Genomic DNA, 22,489 nt, shown 5'->3' on the forward strand with positions numbered 1-22,489 from the left:
CTCCATTTAAACTAAAACAACCTTGTCGCCACAATAAAATGTTGGTGCGCAGACATCACGCTGGACGGCGTGGCTCATGTTGTGGGCGGTTGGGACGTTTGACTCCTGTTTTGGCCAAAATATCCGAAATAAACCAAAACACTTACTATTTCTTAACATAGATCTTTCAGATGCAGTGTAATTACTGGTTCAGCTGTACTAGATATATTCAGTAGATCTATTGTTTTACAACCCTACTTTACAAACCAGAAGATCTTCAACTGTGGTGTAGATTTGTATCAAGCTGCATGGCGAGGCTTTAGGGAATTGTAGTTTTTAAAAACAGTGGGGTTTTTTAGTTTTTTAGTGGAAATAGTGACCAAAGTGAGTAACCTTCAGAGACTGCAATACTGCTGACAATCTAGGGCATTACTACAGGCTTGGCGGAAGACTTGAAGTGCTTGGGTTAGGGTTAGGGTTAGGGTTGGGGTTGGGGCTGAATGCAATTCACAATCTAAAGTTCAGTTCGATGAAATACATGAAAGTGACAGGTGCAAGGATTAAAATCAGGGATGTGAAATGTAAAGTCCAGTTTGATAACCCCATCTTCATCCCGTTTATATGGTCATGGCACAAGATTTGATGCACTCGCGCAGACGCAGACATACTGATGACCCATCATCTTGCGCTTTACTGCTCATTCACCTGTCTGTTCTGCTCTACAGGTGGTTTGTTACCCTAACTGGGAGCACCTGACTCCAGTGTTCCCAGGAGATAAAGTCTGGCTGCAGCTAGCAGGCTGGGTCACTCTGCTCTCTGCTCTTCCCTCCAGTTACCTGCTTTGGTTTGGGATAGTTATGTTGCTGTAGCTTTGTTATGTTTTATTTTCTTACACCTTACAACACTCACACACACATCTTACATCCATGCACATCATACACCACTGACGCTACTGATATCCACATCCCACGCTTTAATTATATTTAGTTATTTAGTAGGAAGAGGAGTTTTATTGGATGACTTGGCTTGATATTAATTGAGGAATACTCTGTTTTAATAAAGATGATTTCATACTAAATATCACCAGCCACATGTTTGTGGAAATATAAAATTTAATGAGCAACTTCATATTTTACAATCACAGGCTATAAAATGCCTTTTCTCAACAGGGATAGAGGTGTTTAGATGGAATGAAACCCAGTGACGGCAGACAATCCAAAACAGTAGTCAAACATGCCAAGTCTGCCCACAACACAATGCACCGCTATAGCCTACCACTATCAAAACCTGACAAAAATAATTTTATTTCTCTGAATAAAAGGAAAAATAATTAAGACTGATGGCCTTAATTTTAACCTATCATATTGTTTAGTTATCAAGGACACATTCATGTTTTTGTGTTGGGAAATGATAAAGATATCATTAAAAGAAAACCTTAACATGGTGACAGAGGGGAAAATAGTCTTTCTATTTCTGACTGATAAAATTGAAATAAAAAAATAAAAACAAGGATAAAATTCTGTGATTAAATGTTGAATAATGTAGCAGTTATAGTTAAAAACAAATAATTCATTCATCATTTTCCGTTCAGTATGAGAAATATTTTTCTCTAAATTAAAATGGGATTGACGGGAAATGTGACAGGATCAGGAAGAAATAAATTCAGATTAAACAAGACAGTTTCACTCTTTGCTACAACCAAATCTATGCAATGTATTTTGGATTAAAATCTCTTAAAAAAGCAGGCAGATATTGAGGTTTAGAGGATGTGAAAATAATGCAGACAGAGACATAGAAGGTGCATAAATGTGTGTAAACTTGCGACAAAGTAAAACACTTCATAATCATAAAGAAATGGTTTGTGGTTTTTATGATGTTTTAAGAGTCATGGAGTATGATGATAAAGATGACATTAGTCTAAAAGATGACATTTTAAAGATGACATTTGCCTACAGTGGTGTCTCTACAGGGATTTCCACTTTTACAGACACATTAGTTTAGTAGGGGTTCTTGAGGGTGTGATCCATGATGGTCATCAGACCCAGCCAAGTCTCCTGGGCGGTGGGGATGATCTGATTGGCTGGCAGGATGAAGCCAAAACGACCAGTGTCCCTCAGCTCGAAGGTGTAGGAGTACTTGATGCCCTGGTTGTAAGTCCAGTCAATGGTGCCACCACTGGCTTGGTCTGCAAGTGAGACAGTTATTGTTCCGAAGATTATACTTCAGGTATGAAATAAGCAGCTTAACTTGTGAATATCTCAAAGAGGCTTTCACAGTTAAAGCCACTATATGTACTTTTTTTTTTTCTTATTACAGCATATTACAGCATTGCAGACTGATTGCTTTACTTATAGGACAGGTTTGCAATTTTTCAAGTCAGTCTTAAAACAATAGTCAGGCGTCCATATGAACATTGAAATAGGTTTTGCTTGCTGTAATCATTCGTCCTGTTCATACTGACCATTAGAGGATCCACTCCAAATGCGCTTTCAATGTAAGTGATGGGAGCCAATTTTAAGCAAAAATGTATTTGAAAGTTTATCTGAATATAATATGTGAGTTAGTCAAATAAAGTGGATATCTTCCATAGTTACAATCTATTTAGTAAAACACTCCCTCTTTGTGTCTTTGCGCGAGAGATTTTGGATGTTAAAAGAATGTGTTTTGAAAAATATTGAGTTGATTTGACTAATTGGAACAACTGAAGTTTCATATTAGCTTCAAATAAAGTTTTAAATACATTTTTGCACAGAAGGAGGACTGTGGGTTCTGTCCCCCATCACTTGCAATGAAAACGCATTAATAAAGGGATCTTCTGATGGCCAGTATGAACAGGAAGAATGATTACAGCAAGAAAAACAAGTGTCAGTGTTCATTTGGTCACCTGACTATTGTTTTGGGAGGAAAAATTGTAAACTTGTCCTTTAATTATCCAGCTTGTTAGTTTGGTCTGAAATGATGTTTTCAAAGTGCTAAAGGGTCTAAAAACAAAATGGAGTCCTGTGCCTCACAGCTGCTTGAATAAAATAAAAAAAGAACTTCATCAGACTTTAGACTCATACTTAAGTCTTTGTGTTTCTGTACTTGTGGTTGGATACTTTGCATTGGACCTCATAACTAGTTGCAGATGTTGTTACTTTTGGGATTTGTGACACAAATACAAAGCTTCAAAGGCAGTAAATAATAAGTAAGAAAAGGCACTTCAGTACTGAGGATGCCCTAAATCCCCTGAGCTGGAAAGCATTTATTCTGCTAAACTGACATTTCTGCACTAAGTTGTTTTGGACATATGAGAGTAATATATCATCATTAACAGTTAATTAATCAGTTAATCTGTAGTTACTCTTTTTAATAGGGGATTAAAGTACAACCACTACTAAAAGTAATAAGAGGAGGAAATTGACATTTACTGATGATGAGAATTAAGTGGGATGAAGTAAAACCAATGTATAACAGTGTTGCTGAAACTTACAGATGGTGGTGATGATGCTGCCGTATCTGTAGCGAGTACCGTACAGGGAGGCAAGGTCTCTGGTAGCCCTCCGGGCCAGACGGCGCTGCAGAGAGAGATTACTATAATCACATACAGATGACTCTTCACAGTTTCTCATGTTTTGTTTGTTATATTATTGTTGCATATTCTTACATTTCTAACATTACAAGCAAATCTGCAAAGGAACTATAAAAGCACAGAGCCCAGAGAAGAGATCAACCAACTAAAATTCTGAGTAAAGTTTTTTACCAGCTCGACCTGGTCCCTGGCTGGAGTTCTAGTGTAGCCGAAAGGGTACAGGAGCAACTGGGAGTAGGCATGGATGGAAATAAAGGCCTTGATGTTGCCATTGGATTTCACAAAGTCCACAATGGACTTGACCTCAGACTCAGAGTGAGCCCTGGGTCCACGGTAGATGTCTGAGCAGGGGTTGTTGCTGGCCCCGGGTCCTACACATGATCAGAGCAGAATTAAAGAAACAGCAAGGAAACAGATGCCACTGTCTATAAAGGATTGCTGTAGTCACTCGGCATAATAAAAATGAACTGTCATGGTGACTTAGTAGATGCTAATGCAGATAATGTAGTAGTACAGATAGTAGGGTCTCCATAAAACGCAATCACAAAAATATGTATGTGAGAGTCTTATATGTGTCATCAGTATTGTGTCCTCAGCTTCCTGAAGAGCATTTTGTGACAAGTCTGTGCAGTTGTGCTGCCATTTTGGCCACAACTCTCCTGATGTGTAGGATTTTAAAATTTGGTAACTTGATGTAATCTGGAAAGACGCTGAAAGACAGCAATGCACATCACTAAAATTCTACACATCAAAACTTAGCTAAGGCATTTCAGTATACATTGTACTGACTATAACTAGGTATGTGACAAATTAAATCTGAGTTTTGAATCATAGACATGTAAGCTGAGACATATGGGGCCCAAAGGATATATTGCTTCACATTTAAGGGTCTCTATACGGAAAGAAGTTGATAACCACTGCTTTAGACTACAGGTTTAGAGCTTAATGAATGCTGAGAAATGCGCGTGGTGCCTTGGTATATTCCAGCAAAGAGAGAAAGACATTACCTCCAAAACCAGCATCCCAGTTCCTGTTGGGATCGACTCCAACACATCTAGAGCCGGGGTTGGGCTTCCTGGTCTTACGCCACAAACGGTTCTGGAAACATCAGAGTAACATCAGTTTGTTTCTTATTGTTATTATTATTTACCTTTGGCTTGTAACTTTAGTATTTCATCTGCTTTGTCTTTTTTTTCTTCTTTTTTTTCTTTGGTTGTTGACATTATTATCACTGCTAATTATTTTTACTATATATAATATTTGTGTCTTGGGGTTTTTGGCTTTGTTTTTTCTGCAGATGGAGGTGATTGAAGTGTTGTGTATTCGGGTTATGTTTCATGTGTGGTCTGCTATGGTTTTGTGTGTGTCAGTTCCCCTGTGTTTATCCTAGTCTATCAGATCCTTGCCTGTTGCCTTATCCAGTCACCTGTTCCCCATTCCCTCATTAGTTCAGTATGTATTTGATCCCTGGTTTTCAGTTCAGTCTTTGTTGGATCCTTTGTTCTGTTTTCTCCTTCACTTTGATCTGCCAGCTTTTGTTTTTGCCTGCACAATCTCAGAATTAAAAAAAATTATATTTCAGTTCCCGTGCTTGCTGTTCTTGGGTCCACTTGCCTGCCAAATCATGACAAACTAATATAATCTACTAGTTTAACTGTATATATTTGATGTACATGAACATACAATATCAAATGGTGCAATACTCTTCACATGACACTTCTTGTTGCAAGAGTCATAAGAATTTGAGGATCTACAGACGGTTAAGAAATCTTACATGAATGAATATCTCAATCAGTAAAAAGAAGTTGTTTGCTATGTGAGACTCACAGTGTTGTGGGTGTAGTAGTAGCCATCAGGGTTGGTCACAATTTCCAGGAAGATGTCCATCCTGTTAAGGATGGCGGTGAGAGCAGGGTCACGGCCAAAATCAGTTGCAATCTAAATGTGAAGGACACAAGTTCCAGTGCAGAAGATCAGAAGCTGCAGAGACAGTTAGGGGAAACAAAAAACAACCCAAGAGTCATTTAAAGCACCTTCTTGGCAAACCAGGTACCACTGGCCTGAGTGACCCACTCTCTGGAGTGGATTCCAGTGTCGATCCAGATGGCAGGACGATTGGTTCCACCAGTGCTGAACTAAGAAACAGAAAAAGGAAACATGCAAACATACAAAGAATAAATGAGCAAACATACTAACATACTTCATAAATGGTGAAATTCTAAAAAAAAATATTAACAATCATGCATGAATCTTCATTATGTCAAGAAAATGCTTTACGTATACTACTATTCTCTATGAAGCACAATAGTACAGCCTTTATTTCTTTTGTTTACCTTGAGCACATTCAGGGGACGACCCTCAAAGCTCTGACCAATCACCAGCTTGCTGACCAGTTTGGGATTCTCAGCCACCAGCATGTCCTGGAAACTGTAGATCTAAACCAAAGACAAAATCCCAGTCTTTATAAAGATTCTCTGTAGCGTCTCGACTGAGTCTAAATTTCTTGTTGTTGTGTTATTATAATAATCTTGTAGATAATCTAAAAGATGCTTCTCGTAGAAGCAAAGTCATCAGTGACTGCTCTACTGTCAAGAAAAAAAGTGCTTAGATGGAAGTCAAATATAACACAGATACAAGACTCAAAGCAAACAGATTTTGAATTTTTGAATATTTTAAGATATGTTTGTTGGGCATCTTGGCCTTTAATGGACAATTAATAGTGGAGAAGCAGACAGGACAGAAGGGGAGACAGAGGGTCATGACATACAACAAGGGTTCCCAGCCAGAATGGAACCAGGGACGATGCAGGACTAGAACAAAAAATTTGAGTTAAAGTAAAAATAGAAATAATTTTTCCCATGTGTCCAGAACATGGAAGTATATAGACATAGTACAACTAGAAGCTGCACTTTTATTTATTTATTTATTTTTTAACTATATCCTCTGTTCTAGTCTTTTTGTTTTGCATGCAGAATCATTCTTCTATTTCTATTACTTGTTGCTGTCATCTCGTTCAAAGTTTAGGTGAAATTACACTGAATTGAAAAAATACTGACAATTTTTGGGGATAAGTCAACTGACATTCCTGAATTTACAACCTCAATTAGAAAAATGAATAAAGTCTGTAATTTGATGCGGTAATTCACAAATACCCTGATTTGAAAGTTTCTAAATCTTCATTTTATACATTAGAATCAAGGATTATATCAGAAGTATTCAGTGAATGCTGTTTGAGGCAGCAGTATACTTTTACTGGACAACAGCTGCTTTGTGTATACAGAGTTTGTGTACTCACGTCACTGATGGTGTGGTATCTGGCATAGTCGTAGCTGTCAGTGTTTCTGGGCTCAGCAACACGAGCAGCAGATTCCATCTCCTCCTGCTCCTCATCCAGCATCATCTGCAGGCCAGAGACACCATTTATATTTGAGTTAGACATCTACAAAGCTGTTTTAAAAAATTCCATTAGGCGATTACATTGAGCTGATTGACATTTGAAAAATTAAAACAGGATGGAAAGTAAATTCTGCTCCTATTTCAGCCTGGACTTGAGGACTGGGACTTCATACCTGCAAGTCTTCAATCATGATGGAGTACTTGATGTCCTGGGTCTCCAGAAAATTTTTGACAGACTGCAGGCTGTGGAAGGGAACTCTGACATCCACAGGAGTGGCCAAATCAGTCACATCCCTCCAGAAGTCCAGCTGAAAGAAAACACAGACATCATGCAACAAATTAAGTCAAATGAAGTGTCAATTTAGAGCTTAAAGTGCTTAAAAACAAATCGTTTTGTTATATTAAAAAAAGAAGATAAAGATAATAAAGAAAAAGGATATCACTTATATGAAGCTTTGAATTTTATTTTTATGTTTTCAGATGATGATGGCTGACCTCAAACTCTCCCATGTCCTCCATGGTCTTGATAACAGACAGCTGGACATCATCCTTTGCAGTAATGCGAAGCACCTGATGTCTGTAACAAAGAGAGACACCAGAGTTTTACAACTCCTACTCAACTCAAGAACCCTGACCAAAAGAGAAGTTTCCACACATGATGTGAAGTAAGATTTCTCAAGGCAGACTTGTCTTGCATATTCAGCAGTTGCACAATAACACAGTAGGAGTGATGATTTATGATTTTGATTGCCTCCAGTTTGATTGGCAGAGCAAAGCGTTTCCCAGGATTTGAGGTTTAATTCCCAGTGTGGCTTTTATCTTCTACATCAAGCTGAAATAATACTTTTACAATTTAGTGGCCTCATGTGGAAACAAGGCTTAAACTTTTATGATTTGGAATGTCTGAAGGACTTAATCATTAGACAAGTAAATTGAAATGTCCAAATTTCATCCTCTTAGTATCTGATGGAGATGTAGATTATAAATTAATATGCAACAGGTTTAATCATATTCAGCTTCCTCAAACAGCATGACTGAGCCAGATATTCGTCAGCCGTAATAAACAGCTAACGTGATGAATTGTTATAATAAGACGTATCGCTGTATTTCTGTCGTTAATAAGTGTTTTTAGGAGGACTAGTGTTAGTGCAGCTTCAAAGAATCCAGGAATAGTGTCCCTGTTACTCTTGATTATTCACAGATCATGTGACAACATTTTCAGTGAGTTCTGTGGATTATCCTGATTGGGGCGTTGTTTCTAAGAAGAAATGTTGCTGTTGATTGAAAATAATAATACTTTTTTTCAATGTTTTGAGTCTCAGAAATCACATTTCATTCACCTCCATTGTTTTAGGGGTGGAGGCACAAATCTCAGAGAACGATATCTCAAAATCTGGATAAATAAATCCAAATGTAGAGTTGAAATGTTGAGTGAACTAACCCTTTAGAGTCTACTTGTGCAGATACTATGTTGTCCACTGCACAGCGTTTCCTGTACTGACTTTTGTAAACGTAACGTTCCTGAGAAAATAAAAATTACTGCATTTTATATGAAGGTGGACTGATCACTCCAAGTATTTAAACAAGCTTTTATTGGTTGTAATTAACTGATTTAAAAGAGGCCAATAAATAAAGAACTTTTATTATTGGAATTAGATGTTCAGTTATTATTAGATCACATATACAGTTCAAACTAAGTCTTTTTTGGGGGGATTTGTAGGGTGCAAAACTCAGTTGCACCCTACAAATCCACCAGCGAGAGGCTTTGAGAGGCTGACTTACCCCTTAAAGGTCTTCTTGCCGAAAACGGCCACCAACAGCACGGCAAATGCAAGCAGCCCCCTCATTGTGACCAACGGTGTGAATCTGGTGGGGCCAAACACAGACTTTTATAGCTGAATGTGCAAGACTCATGTCCAAACCACAACCTTGCTTAAGGTGATGGAGGTGTGTCAACAGCTGATCCTGTTGCTACACCAGCCTGAAGATACAGATGAAAAGTTGCACCATGCACTATTATGTTTTTGACACTTTCTTGAGAACACATATTCTCAAGAAAGAGGAAAGTTCATCAATGTCTGCTGGGTTTATTCAGTTGTTTTACATAATATACAGTAACAGTAAAAATCTGGACAGACTTTCAATGGGCCCGGAGTCCACACCATCAGCCAGATGAATAACCTGATTCGGGGAGTTGCTACTGCCACAGGGTGTGTGATGTCGCCTGCCACAGTGGGCTCACATCACGTGTGACTGGGACTCACTGCCCCACAGAGAGAGGACAGAGATGACCTCCTGGGAGCTACCATAGCTCCGGATGGTCTTTTCAGGTCCTTTTCCTCTGTCACTCAATGCTTTAAGAGGCTGGAAGAGTAGAAGGTGCAGCTGAGCTGCCATCTGCTGCATACCCCTTGTGCTCCAAAACACAGGAAGTTCCTGTGTTTCACTTTTCAGGGGATAGTCTACAAGTACAACAGGCTAACGTTTGGCTGCTCCCCGGCTCCCCGCACATTCAGCAAGTGTGTGGATGCTGCAATCGCTGTGCAATAAGGGCATGAAGACCTTCTTAGACAACTTTGTTGTCCTTGCCAGGTCCAGGAAATGGGCCATTTTCTAGACAGCCAAGTTGGTGCTGTACCTAGCCCAGATAGGTTTTGCCATCAACTGTCTGTCATGCAGATGTTGGGTCTCATGGCGGTGGGCCATCCATTCATTCCACTGGGGCTCCTGCATATACACTGCCTGAGAAGGTGGTTCACCAACCTGCACTTGGATCACAAGAGGCACAAGCAACGCATGGTCAATGTTCCCCCATCAGTGCAGGAGGACCCTTCCTGACTCTGGTTCAGGGGAGACATGTGTTGGTGAGAACAGACAATCACACCATGGTTGCCTACATCAACGGCAGGGTGGAGTCTGATCTGCTGCCCTGTTCACTCATGTGGAGAACCTGTGGTTGTGGGAACGCTTTCTGTCTCTGAGAACCCTCCACATTCCGGGTCTGGAAAACTGGGGCACTGACCTCATGTCAAGAGGTGGCCCTCTGGCAAACGAATGGAGGCTGCAACCCAAGGTGGTGCAGCAGATTTGGAACTGGTTTGGGACAGCAGAAGTGGGCCTGTTTGTCAATCGGACCAAGAACCACTGCCCTTTCTGGTTCTCCCTGACACTGCAAGACAATCCACTCCTGGGGGTGGACATGTTTGCACACGTGCCATGGCTAAGGAGGCTACTTTACACATTTCCTCCTCTTCATCTCATTACCCTGCTGCTGGAGAGAGTGAGACAAAAGTGGTTTGTCGGTCATCCTGATAGCCCTAGACCGCCGTTTGGCACCATGGTACGCAGAGATGACCCAGATGTGGGTGGCCCAGCCCTGGTCCATCCCCCAAGTCTGGAGGGCCCTGTCCAAGGAGGCAGACTCGATAGGCAGGCTGCCCACATTGGGCCAACGTCTCAAGGCTTGGCTCCAGAGAGGGACAAGCTGATGCGGGCTGGACTGTCTGCACAAGTGGTGCAGACCATCCAGGCAGCAAGAACAAGATCCACCATTGCTTGCTACAAAGCAAAGATTCCAACACTGGTGCGAGGAAAGTAGATTAGACCCCCTGACATGTGCAGTGGGAGAGGTTCTCTCCTTTCTACAGTATCTATGGGAAAGGAGTTGTCTCATGCCACTATTATAAGTGTATGCAGCAGCTATTTCCTCCTGTCATGAGTGTTTTGGTGACAGACCTGTCTCCACCCACCCCCTCATGAAACGTTTCTTACAGGAGTAAAGGAGACAATGCCTGCCTGGTGATGCGTGACTCTGTCCCCCAGTGGGAACTACCATTAGTGCTACACCCCCCCCCCCCCCCCCCCCCCAAAAAAAACATAAAACATAGATTACGATATTGTAACCCTAGTTCTGGAAGCACAGGCGGAGCCCTCTGACTATGGACCCTGCCACTCCTACACCATCCACTGAAATGGTTTCTGGATGTGAACGGCAGCAAGACGCCATATATACTGTGTGAGACACATGTAATTGGTAGGCGCGTCCTGATTGGCCAGCTACATACATGCAAATTTCAGTGGGCAATTGCATGCGTATGATTGGAGGAGAGTTTTACCCATAAAGTCCAGTAAAGGGCTCGTCTCTGCTTGTGCTTATAGAACTAGGGTTACAATATTCTAATCTTCGTTCTTACCCAGTTGTGAACAGCATACATTTTACTACAACAACCAAAATATTTAATTTCAGATTAATACCCTGACATTTGGACAAAAGTATGAAATTTGTAATACAGTAGATGTAATGTATGTACACATAATGTTAGAGACTTTTATCCATTTTGTGAAAACAAGAAGAGTTTTGCTGGGTTTTTGTAAAGTGCTTCATCCTGTCATGATGTCTTAATGTGATTCCTAAACAGAGGGGTGCAACTGCTGCCTTTATTTTTTACATCCTTTATACTCGCACTTGACTGATTGTGTGTGTGTGCACTATATGGATCAAGGTACTGCAAGTTTTGATCATGCAAACTGATTAGTTGAGGCCTTCACATAGATATATGTGTTTATCACAAAAACATAAAGGAGAAGGAAATAACACAGCTGTTACAAAATTATAATTTCCAAATGTGAAAAACAGTATTGCTAATTCCTAATTTGTAGCCTTTTGTAGCCTATTCTAATTCAGCTGGATGAAATCTAACCACTTCTAACTCTTACTGGTCCCATTTACTTAGAAAAACCTGAATGAAAAAAGATGGAAATGCCTTTGGAACAGAATGCAGGTAAAAACAGTGAGGTTTTTATATGCTTATGTGTACTTGTGTAGCTGATGCTTGTATCAACAAAAACAAACAAAACAATTTTGAAATGTTTCATTTTCTTCCGTTCAGTATGAGAAATATTTACTCAAACTTAAAATGGGATTGACAGGAAATGTGACAGGATCAGGGAGAAATAAATTCAGATCAAACAAGACAGTTTCACTCAGTGAGCCCATTTATTTATCTGTTTGTGGTTTTCATGATGTTTTAAGAGTCATGGAGTATGATGATAAAGATGACATTAGTCTAAAAGATGACATTTTAAAGATGACATTTGCCTACAGTGGTTTCTCCACAAGGATTTCCACTTTTACAGACACATTAGTTTAGTAGGGGTTCTTGAAGGTGTGATCCATGATGGTCATCAGAGCCAGCCAAGTCTCCTGGGCGGTGGGGATGATCTGATTGGCTGGCAGGATGAATCCGTAGCGACCAGTGTCCCTCAGCTCGAAGGTGTAGGAGTATTTGATGCCCTGGTCGTAAGTCCAGTCAATGGTGCCACCACTGGCTTGGTCTGCAAGTGAGACAGTTATTGTTCCGAAGATTATACTTCAGGTATGAAATAAGCAGCTTAACTTGTGAATATCTCAAAGAGGCTTTCACAGTTAAAGCCACTATATGTACTTTTTTTTTTCTTATTACAGCATATTACAGCATTGCAGACTGATGGCTTTACTTATAGGACAGGTTTGCAATTTTTCAAGTCAGTCTTAAAACAATAGTCGGGCATCCATATGAACATTGAAATAGGTTTTGTTCACTGTAATCATTCGTCCTGTTCTGACCATTAGAGGATCCCCTCCGAATGTGCTATCAATGAACGGGATGGGGGCCAAAATCCACATTCCTTGTTTTAAGTAAAAATATATTGAAATGTTTATCTGCAGATGGTATGAGGCTTCAGCCGTGTGAGTTAGTCAAATAAAGTGAATATCTTACACATTTACAATCTTTTTAATAAAATATTTCTTTTTTTAGTGTCTTTGTATCTTTTGCTGTTCAGCTGCAGTGGAAGGATCACAATAAAAAGAAGGAATTTACCACTAAAAAGACTGTAATTTTGAAAGATATTGACTTGATTTGACTAATTGGGACAACTAAAGCCTCATATTAGCGTCAAATAAACATTTATATGCAATTTGCACAGAAGTCTGTGGATTTTGTCCCCATCACCTACACTGAAAGTGCAGTAGGAAGGCATCTTATAGGCCAGTATGAACAGGAAGAATGATTACAGCAAGAAAAACATGTGTCAATGTTCATTTGGTCACGTGACTATTGTTTTAAGAGGATAGTAAACCTGTCCTTTAATTATCAAGCTTGTCAGTGAGTTTACTCTCAAATCTTTAATTCAGCATTTAGTTTGGTCTAAGATGATGTTTTCAAAGTGCTTAAGGGTCTAAAAACAAAACGGATTCCTGTGCCTCACAGCTGCTTGAATAAAATCAAAAAGAACCTCATCAGACTTTAGACTCATACTTAAGTTACTGTTGGCAAACACACAAAATGACAACATCTCCCAAGGATCTGTTTTTGTTGGTTGGATGTTAACTTTGCACTGGACCTCATAACTAGTTGCAGATGTTGTTACTTTTGGGATTTGTGACACAAATACAAAGCTTCAAAAGCAGTAAATAATAAGTAAGAAAGGGCACTTCAGCACTGAGGATGCCCTAAATCCCCTGAGCTGGAAAGCATTTATTCTGCTAAACTGTAAACTGACATTTCTGCTTTTGATTACATCCAGTTCTTGTTCCTATGGAAGTTGAATACACTAAGTTGTTTTGGACATATGAGAGTAATATATCATCAGTAACAGATAATTACTCAGTTAATCTGTAGTTACTCTGTTTAAAAGAGGATTAAAGTACATCCACTACTAAAAGTAATAAGAGGAGGAAATGACATTTGCTGAAAATGAGAATTAAGTGGGATGAAGTAAAACCAATATATAACAGTGTTGCTGAAACTTACAGATGGTGGTGATGATGCTGCCGTATCTGTAGCGAGTACCGTACATGGAGGCAAGGTCAGTGATAGCCCTCTTAGCCAGGTTGTGCTGCAGAGAGAGATTACTATAATCACATACAGATGCCTCTTCACAGTTTCTCATGTTTTGTTTGTTATATTATTGTTGCATATTCTTACATTTCTAACATTACAGACAAATCTGCAAAGGAACGATAAAACCACAGAGCCCAGAGAAGAGATCAACTAACTAAAATTCTGAGTAAAGAAGTCAAAAAAGGCAGATGGTGTTTTTTACCAGCTCAACCTGGTCCCTGGCTGGAGTTCTAGTGTAGCCGTAAGGGTACAGGAGCATCTGGGAGTAGGAATGGATGGAGATAAAGGCCTTGATGTTGCCATGGGACCTCACAAAGTCCACAATGGACTTGACCTCAGACTCAGAGTGAGCACTGGGTCCGCGGTAGGTCTCTGAGCAGGGGTTGCCGCTGGCGCCGGCTCCTACAGATAATGAGAACAGAATCAGAGAAACAGCAAGGAAACAGATGCCACTGTCTATAAAGGATTGCTGCAGTCACACAGCATGATTAAAATAAACTGCCATGGTGACTTAGTAGATGCTAATAGACATAATGCAAGGGTCTCCACAAAACGTAATCACCGATATATGTATGTGAGAGTCTTATAAGTCTGTGCAGGTGTGCTGCCATTTTGGCCACAACACTCTTGATGTGTAGGATTTTATTTTTAAATTTGGTTAAAAAAAGACAGCAATGCACATCACTAAAATTCTACACATCAAAAATAAATTGTTCAAAATTTTAAATAAAGGTCAAATTAAAAATAAAGAGTAATTATCTATAATATAATCCTTGACCATTTTGACAGAACAAAACAAAAACATGATAGATTATTAGACCAGATTAATTTAGGGCGTGACGAGATAAATATTGGTGTAGGAAATAAACAACACTAAATCCGTTTATTTTCTGAATCTTTTCTGTTTTTTTCTTTGGTTCCTTCTTGTGAAACACTGGATAGTTTAACCTCTTTAGGCCTCCAGAAATCATTTACATCACACTATCTAACAAAGAAAATCACAAACTGCTCACAAATCAAATCATGTATATTATATGTATGTACTCTATATTTTATTTCACTTTATTTTATAGTAAATTTACAATTTACTGAGTGTATACATTGTTCCCAATTTTAATCACTTTGTTTTTACTCACTTTATTGTAATTTGAGCTGGATCAGGTACCTAAGGCATTTCACTACACATTATATTGTGTATAACTGTGTACATGACAAATTAAACTGAAATTTTGAATTTGAATTTGTTGTAATCTGACATATATGGGGCCCACTTACACTCACACTTAGGGGTCTCTATAGGGTAAGAAGTTGAGAACCACTGCTTTAGACTACAGGTTTAGAGCTTAATGAATGCTGAGAAATGCGTGTGGTGCCTTGGTATATTCCCACAAAGAGAGAAAGACATTACCTCCAAAACCAGCATTCCAGTTCCTGTTGGGATCGACTCCGACACAGCTAGAGCCACGGTTGGGCTTCCTGGTCTTACGCCACATGCGGTTCTGGAAACATCAGAGTAACAAGTCACGGTTTGTTTCTCCTTCTTCCTCTTCTTCTTCTTCTTATTATTTACCTTTGGCTTTTAACATCAGTATTTCATCTGCTTTGTTTTTGTGTTTTTTCTTTGGTTGTCAACATTATTAACACTACTAATTATTATTTCAATATAGCTAATTTAAATCTACCAATTCTACTGTATATATTTGATGTGCATGCAACATACAATATCAAATGGTGCAATACTCTTCACATGACACTTCTTGCTGCAAGAGTCATGAGAACTTAACTAACCCTACAGAGGGTTAAGAAATCCTTCTGTGAATGAATATCTCAATCAGTAAAAAGAAGTTGTTGCTATGTGAGACTCACAGTGTTGTGGGTGAAGTAATAGCCATCAGGGTTGGTCACAATCTCCAGGAAGATGTCCATATTGTCGAGGATGGCGGTGAGAGCAGGGTCACGGCCGTAATCAGTCACAATCTAAATGTAAAGGACACAAGTTCCAGTACAGAAGATCAGTGGTCAGAAGCTGCAGAGACAGTTAGGGGAAACAAAAAGCAACCCAAGAGTCATTTAAAGCACCTTCTTGGCGAACCAGGTACCACTGGCCTGAGTGACCCACTCTCTGGAGTGGATTCCAGTGTCGATCCAGATGGCAGGACGGTTGGTTCCACCAGTGCTGAACTAAGAAACAAACATACTTCATAAATTCTCTTTGTTTTGTTAAGAAAATGCTTTACGTATACTACTATTCTCTATGAAGCACAATATCACAGCTTTTATTTCTTTTGTTTACCTTGAGCACATTCAGGGGACGACCTTCATAGCTCTGACCAATCACCAGCTTGCTGACCATGTGGGGATTCTCAGCCACCAGCATGTCCTGGAAACTGTAGATCTAAACCAAAGACAAAATCCCAGTCTTTATAAAGATTCTCTGTAGTGTCTTGACTGAGTCTTAATTTGTTGTTGTTGTGTTATTATAATAATCTTGTATATAATCTAAAAGACGCTTCTAGTAGAAGCCAAGTAATCAGTGACTGCTCTACTGTCAAGAAAAAAAGTGCTGATTGTGCTCAGATGGAAGTCAAATATAATGCAAGTACAAGATTCAAAACAAACAGATTTTGAATGCAAGCAATCAGGGCCAGAACAATAAACCTGAGTGAAAAACAAATAGATTTGTTTTACATGTGTCCAGAACGAATGTCATTCACAAATACCCTGATTTTAAATTTCTAAATCTTCATTTTATACATTAGAATCAAGGATTATATCAGAAGTATTCAGTGAATGCTGTTTGAGGCAGCAGTATACTTTTACTGGATAACAGCTGCTTTGTGTATACAGAGTTTGTGTACTCACGTCACTGATGGTGTGGTATCTGGCGTAGTCGTAGCTGTCAGTGTTTCTGGGCTCAGCAGCACGAGCAGCAGATTCCATCTCCTCCTGCTCCTCATCCAGCATCATCTGCAGGCCAGAGACACCATTTATATTTGAGTTAGACATCAACAAAGCTATTTAAAAAAATTCCATTAGTCGGTCACATTGAGCTGATTGACATTTGAAAAATCAAAACAGGTGCGGTAAATACAGATGGTAAGTAAATTCTGCTCCTATTTCAACCTGGACTTGAGGATCCAGGCTGTTACGTCATACCTGCAGGTCTTCAATCATGATGGAGTAATCGATGGCCTGAGTCTCCAGAAAAACTTTGACAGACTGCAGGCTGTGGAAAGGAACTCTGACATCCACAGGAGTGGCCAAATCAGTCACGTCCCTCCAGAAGTCCAACTGAAAGAAAACACAGACATCATGCAACACATTAAGTCAAATCAAGTGTCAATTTAGAGCTTTAAGTGCTTAAAAACAAATTGTTTTGTTATATTAAAAAAAGACAAAGATAATAAAGAAAAAGGATATCACTTATATGAAGCTTTGAATTTTATTTTAGAGTATTTTCAGATGACGATGGCTGACCTCGAACTCGACCATGTCCTCCATGGTCTTGATAAGAGACAGCTGGACATCATCCTTTGCAGTAATGCGAAGCACCTGATGTCTGTAACAAAAAGAAACACCAGAGTTTTACAACCTTTTACTCAACTCAAGAACCCAGCGCTAAGATGATTTATCATGTACTTCCCAGGATTCAAGGTTTAATTCCCAGTGTGACTTCTATCTTCCGCATCAAGCTGAACTAAATACTTTTACAATTTGGTGGCCTCAAGTGGGAACAAGGGTTAAACTTTTAAGATTTGGTTGGAGGCCAATAAATGAAGAACTTTTATTATTGGAATTAGAGGTTCAGTAATTATTAGTTCACATACACAGTTCAAACATAAAGTTTTATTCAGTTGCACCCTACAAATCCACCAGTGAGAGGTTTTGAGAGGCCCACTTACCCCTCAAATGTCTCCTTGCCGAAAACGGCCACAAACAGCGCGGCGAACGCAAACAGCCCCCTCATCATGACCAACAGTGTGAATGTGGCGGGGTCGAACACAGACTTTTATGGCCAAATGTGCCAGGTCACATGTCCAGACCACGACCTTGCTTAAGGTGATGAAGGTGTGTCAACAGCTGCTCCTGTTGCCACGCCAGCCTGAAGATACCAGATGAAAAGTTGCATCATGCACTCTTATGTTTTTGACACATCTGAAGCTGTGTTCAGAGAACACATGTTCTCAAGAAAGAGGAAGGTTGATCAATATCTGCCGGCTTTAGTTTTGGTTTATTCAGTCATATTACATATAGGTTACAGCACTAGTCAAAAACTGTGTCCAAACTTTTGACTTGTACTGTACATGTTATACACATAGAGGTCTCATTGCAGCACCATAAAGAGTCTGTGTAAAAACATAGGGCTGAATTATTTTCAGTATTAATTCATCTTTCAGTTATTTTTCAATGATTTGTTAAATTGTTTGATCGTACGTAGTGAAAAATGCCCTTCACCAGTTTACGGACCCCAAAGTGACATCTTCAACATGCTTCTTTTGTCCAAAACATATTCAATGCACATATATATAAAGCACAGAAAAGCAGCAAATTCTCACATTTGAGAAGTTGTCACCAGAGAATGTTTTATAATTTCACTAAATGAAAGACTTCATTGATTAATCTGTTATCAAAATAGTTGTCTTTATTTTTTTACAAGGTGTTTTTATAGCAACAAAAATGGCTCTGCATCATGTCTATGACTAATAAAACATGTTCTTGTTGCTGTAATATTTGTTTTTAAAGATTCTTTACAGAAATGTGCTCACCAATAAATGTGAGTTTTCATTCTAACCAAAATGGTATGTTTTATTGATACATTTTTTTACTTTTTCTTCTTTTGTTGTGTGGATGGTTTCTGTGAAATTTTATAAAACAGAATACAATGAAACAATAGTAGGTCATTGTCCACTCTCAGCTGGCGTGAGGTGCTGCTCTGAAGTCTGTAAACAGCTCAAAATGGAATCTCACTGCTCAACAGGAAGTCACGGCCGACCACACTGTGTTTCAGCTTCATCCTCTTTGTTACTGTTTGGGCAACACTGTAATCAGCGGGCAGCTTCACTGAGCTAAATTTAAACCAGCTGCCAGGGATACATGCACTCTATTTGTGAGCTGAGAAGAGCTTCCAGACCAGAGAACTTGAGCTGTCAGAGAGCAAAAATGCACATCTGGTGGTTTTGAAGAGTTTCTTTTCAAAATGAGATATACACCAAAAAAACGTGATGCCTGCACTAACAAACAGAAAACCTGCATCAAACACTTACTTGACATAAATAGCCAACTTTTGCCTTCTACCTCTTAAAGTCACATTTTAGTGAGTGTAGTCTATGAGAATGTTTAAATATTGAACAACAGACATCAGATAACATTTTCTGCATTTTTTCTTTCCTCATATAGATCTAATGTCCTTATGACAACATATATCTGTGACACATTCGAAAATGTAATCTTTTATATCCAGTTCATACGATAGCAAAGTAAAGATCCTTGACATTACTCACTAATACGACCTCTCTCCACTGTTCATGTCCCAGAATCTGCAAGCTCGTGTTGCGCAACCCAACTGATAACGACATTGCAAAGGAAAAGCAAAGAGACAGAAAGCGAGACAGAGTCAGGTGTGAAAAACACCTGCTGGAAAGTTTCTGATTCACAGAGACTTACAGTCTGCAGCCATGTGTCCTGCTGAGGTGTCGTCGAGCAAGACGCTGAACTCCTACCTGCTCGGTTTAGGCACTACTGAAGGTGTCAGATAAGTGCTGAAAATACAGACATATCTTAAATAATAGACGTCATAATGATACAGCGTTTTGAGAGTGTACAGCTTCCTTATTTTAATGTTCCATCTATTTTAAAACATGGTGTTGGGCATAAAGAACAGTGGAATATCAACTCATAATACACAAAGTTTCCATGAAATAATAGTTTTATGATTTTGACAGAAAAAATCAAGAAAATAAAAAGGTTTGAAAAAGTACATGAAGGCACAAACAATTACTGCACATTGCCTCTGATCTTGGCTAAATAATGTTCTGTGGTGGGCTGGATTACCAGGAGGATTACCAGAAGGCCCTAGACCCTCAGGGGCCCCAAAGGTTGTTTGTGGCAACTACTTTGCAGTAATTTACTTACAAATTTATTTGGTAATATGCTCCTCTAACGCAGGATTAAAAGCTGAAATGGTAAGGGTCAGAAGACGAAAACAAAGGAAGTGAAGGCAAAAAGTTAGAGAGAAGACATGTGTGGCGTGAGATCATGAGATCTGTGTCAAATGCATGAGTCTCACAGTCAAACCGTGACACTTGGCAGCTCTGGGCTTAAAACCAGCTCCAATGCAAACCAATGGCTGATGTCACACCTCGCTACCTCCGTCTTTATACACAGTCTGTGGTTAAGTCACTAGTTTTCATACTTTTAATATTTCAGCTGATGCTTATGTGGTGTGTATCTTCAAATAAATGTGTTCTTCCTAAAATGATCTCAAACTAACTGTCATACAATAAACCTGGGGTTGTATCCCAGCATAGAAATACTGGTTGCCTTCGGGACCCTGGGGAAAATGGTTTGGAGGAACATGAGTGCAGCTTATTCCAGCCCTGTTGAATTCTCAGTAGGGTGAACATGTCAAGTGGTGCAGAGCAGGTGGACCAAAATGCCGGAGACCGTAGACAAAGCAAGGCTGAAGAATAACTTCTTTATTCTAGGAACATGAAGGCAAAAATAAAGCTGGTAGATCAGAACAAAACCGAATACAGAGCAGATCCGACAAAACTGAACTGAAGACCAGGACTTAAATATAACCTGAACTAGTGAAACAACAAGGAAAAGGTGGCAAGACTCACCGATGAGCACGCTGGGAGCCGATTGGCTGGGGAAGACACAGGGAGCAGGGCAGGGCTAAGGAGACTGAATGCAGGGCAGGTGTAAAGGGAAAAGCAGGCGAAGAAGGAGGAAACAGAAAACCAAAAACCTAGCAACACAATGAATACAGTCCAACTAATAAAGGCAACTTAAATGATATCATGCCAGATGTCTTTAAAGATACAACTCAAAACAGCTTTCCCCCACTCAGTCCAGTCCAAACCAAAAGGGAGAAAAGTCTGAGAGCCTCAAGAGGACTGGTGGAGAATGGCAGCTTGGAGTCAGACTGCGAACAAATTCATAACAGAACAATGATGGTAACTGGGGTCCAACTTGAAAGGGACCACAGTTTATCTTATAGTTGTAATCTGTCCCTTTCTGCAGTGATGATGCATCATCTAATGATGCATTTGGGAAAATTTTTGATTGCATTGTTGGTATGCAATAAAGATGTGAAAAAAACAAGAACTGAACAACTATCTATTTACGAAAGCGATTAGGTCAGAAAGTATTAGCAGAAGTGGCTGCTGACCGGGACAGAGAATGTAGACGACTCTACCCTAGATGGTATTACCCTGGCCTCCAGCACCACTGTAAGGAATCTGAGAGTTATTTTTGATCAGGATATGTCCTTTAACTCCCACACAAAACAAATTTCAAGGACTTCCTTTTTTCACTCACATAATGTTGCAAAAATCAGGCACATCCTGTCTTAACGAGATGCAGAAAAACTAGTCCAAGCATTCGTTACTTCCAGGCAGGATTATTGCAATTCATTATTATCAGACTGCTCTAACAAGTCTCTAAAGACTCTCCAGCTGGTCCAGAGTGCAGCTGCACGTGTACTGACAAAAACTAGAAAAAGAAATCATATTTCTCCCATCTTAGCTTCTCTGCTCTGGCTTCCAGTAAAATCCAGTATTGAATTTAAAATCCTTCTCCTCACCCACAAAGCTCTTAATGATCAGGCACCATCGTATCTTAAAGAGCTCATAGTACCCTATTACCCTACTAGAACACCGCGCTCCCAGGATGCAGGCTGACTGGTGGTTTAGTTTCCAATGGTAGAATGGGAGGCAGAGCCTTCAGCTATCAGGCTCCTCTCCTGTGGAAGCATCTTCCAGTTTCAGTCTGGGGGGCAAACACCCTCTCTATGTTTAAGAGTAGGCTTAAAACTTTCCTTTTTGATAAAGTTTATCGTTTGGGCCGACCAGGCTCGCCTTTGACCAGCCCTTAGTTATGCTGCTATAGGACTCCCAGGGAACTTCCCATGATGCACTGAGCTCCTCCTCTCCATCTGTATGTATTCATATACAATTACTGCATATTACTAACTTGGCTTCTTCTCCGGAGTTCTTTGTGCTTTCTCATCCGCAGGAAACCCCAGGGACCGGGCTGTGGCCCTTAGCCATGGGGATGTCCTTCTCCAGCTGTTGGTGCCGTTTGTTGTTGCTAGTCATGTATCTATTGTTGTTGTTGTTGTTGTTGTTATTGCTGTTGTTGTTCTGCCCCCCCCCCCCATCTTTCTCTCTCAACCCAACCAGTCAAAGCAGATGGCCGCCCACCTAGAGCCAGGTTCTGCTTGAGGTTTCTGGGTTATTGGGTCTCTGTAAATTAAAGAGTATAGTCTAGACCTGCTCTCTGTGAGAAGTGCCCCGAGATGACTTTTGTTGTGATTTGGCGCTATATAAATAAATTAGTATATAAATAAAATTGAATTGAATTGAATTGAAATACTATGGCCAATTAGTAATCACAATGAGGCACAAACACTTTCCAATGACCTGACCTGGTCTTA

The 22,489-nt window shown here is 39.7% G+C and overlaps 2 protein-coding genes across 2 annotated transcripts; both read right to left on the reverse strand.

The window, feature by feature from the left end:
* Nucleotides 1-1,071: 1,071 nt before the first annotated feature.
* LOC122985693 (carboxypeptidase A1-like) lies at nucleotides 1,072-8,809 on the reverse strand. The gene is made up of 11 exons (XM_044356538.1): nucleotides 8,729-8,809; nucleotides 7,442-7,523; nucleotides 7,120-7,254; nucleotides 6,846-6,950; nucleotides 5,884-5,985; nucleotides 5,584-5,685; nucleotides 5,378-5,488; nucleotides 4,558-4,648; nucleotides 3,722-3,921; nucleotides 3,452-3,536; nucleotides 1,072-2,164 (listed from the first exon to the last, which is right to left on the reverse strand). Exons 1-11 carry the CDS (start codon nucleotides 8,791-8,793, stop codon nucleotides 1,977-1,979), a joined length of 1,266 nt encoding a protein of 421 aa, XP_044212473.1. The 5' UTR covers nucleotides 8,794-8,809; the 3' UTR covers nucleotides 1,072-1,976.
* A 3,114-nt stretch (nucleotides 8,810-11,923) lies between these two features.
* LOC122985773 (carboxypeptidase A1-like) lies at nucleotides 11,924-19,546 on the reverse strand. The gene is made up of 12 exons (XM_044356665.1): nucleotides 19,495-19,546; nucleotides 17,733-17,932; nucleotides 17,308-17,389; nucleotides 16,987-17,121; nucleotides 16,693-16,797; nucleotides 16,124-16,225; nucleotides 15,910-16,011; nucleotides 15,697-15,807; nucleotides 15,239-15,329; nucleotides 14,033-14,232; nucleotides 13,741-13,825; nucleotides 11,924-12,280 (listed from the first exon to the last, which is right to left on the reverse strand). Exons 2-12 carry the CDS (start codon nucleotides 17,798-17,800, stop codon nucleotides 12,093-12,095), a joined length of 1,269 nt encoding a protein of 422 aa, XP_044212600.1. The 5' UTR covers nucleotides 17,801-17,932; nucleotides 19,495-19,546; the 3' UTR covers nucleotides 11,924-12,092.
* Nucleotides 19,547-22,489: the final 2,943 nt, after the last annotated feature.

This window comes from Thunnus albacares, chromosome 7, assembly GCF_914725855.1.
Source record: "Thunnus albacares chromosome 7, fThuAlb1.1, whole genome shotgun sequence".
NCBI lineage: Eukaryota > Metazoa > Chordata > Actinopteri > Scombriformes > Scombridae > Thunnus > Thunnus albacares.

Bases quoted from the DNA above. Each gene is read 5' to 3' on its own strand.
- LOC122985693 (XM_044356538.1), bottom strand. From the start codon at position 8,793: ATGAGGGGGCTGCTTGCATTTGCCGTGCTGTTGGTGGCCGTTTTCGGC. The intron at 4,649-5,377 runs GTGAGTCTCACA...TGATGTTTCCAG, and splicing joins ACTACTACACCCACAACACT to AACCGTTTGTGGCGTAAGAC. The intron at 3,537-3,721 runs GTAAAAAACTTT...CTCTCTCTGCAG, and splicing joins CCAGGGACCAGGTCGAGCTG to CGCCGTCTGGCCCGGAGGGC.
- LOC122985773 (XM_044356665.1), bottom strand. From the start codon at position 17,800: ATGATGAGGGGGCTGTTTGCGTTCGCCGCGCTGTTTGTGGCCGTTTTC. The intron at 17,122-17,307 runs GTCAGCCATCGT...GTTTTCTTTCAG, and splicing joins AGGACATGGTCGAGTTCGAG to TTGGACTTCTGGAGGGACGT. The intron at 14,233-15,238 runs GTAATGTCTTTC...CATTATCTGTAG, and splicing joins CTGGAATGCTGGTTTTGGAG to GAGCCGGCGCCAGCGGCAAC.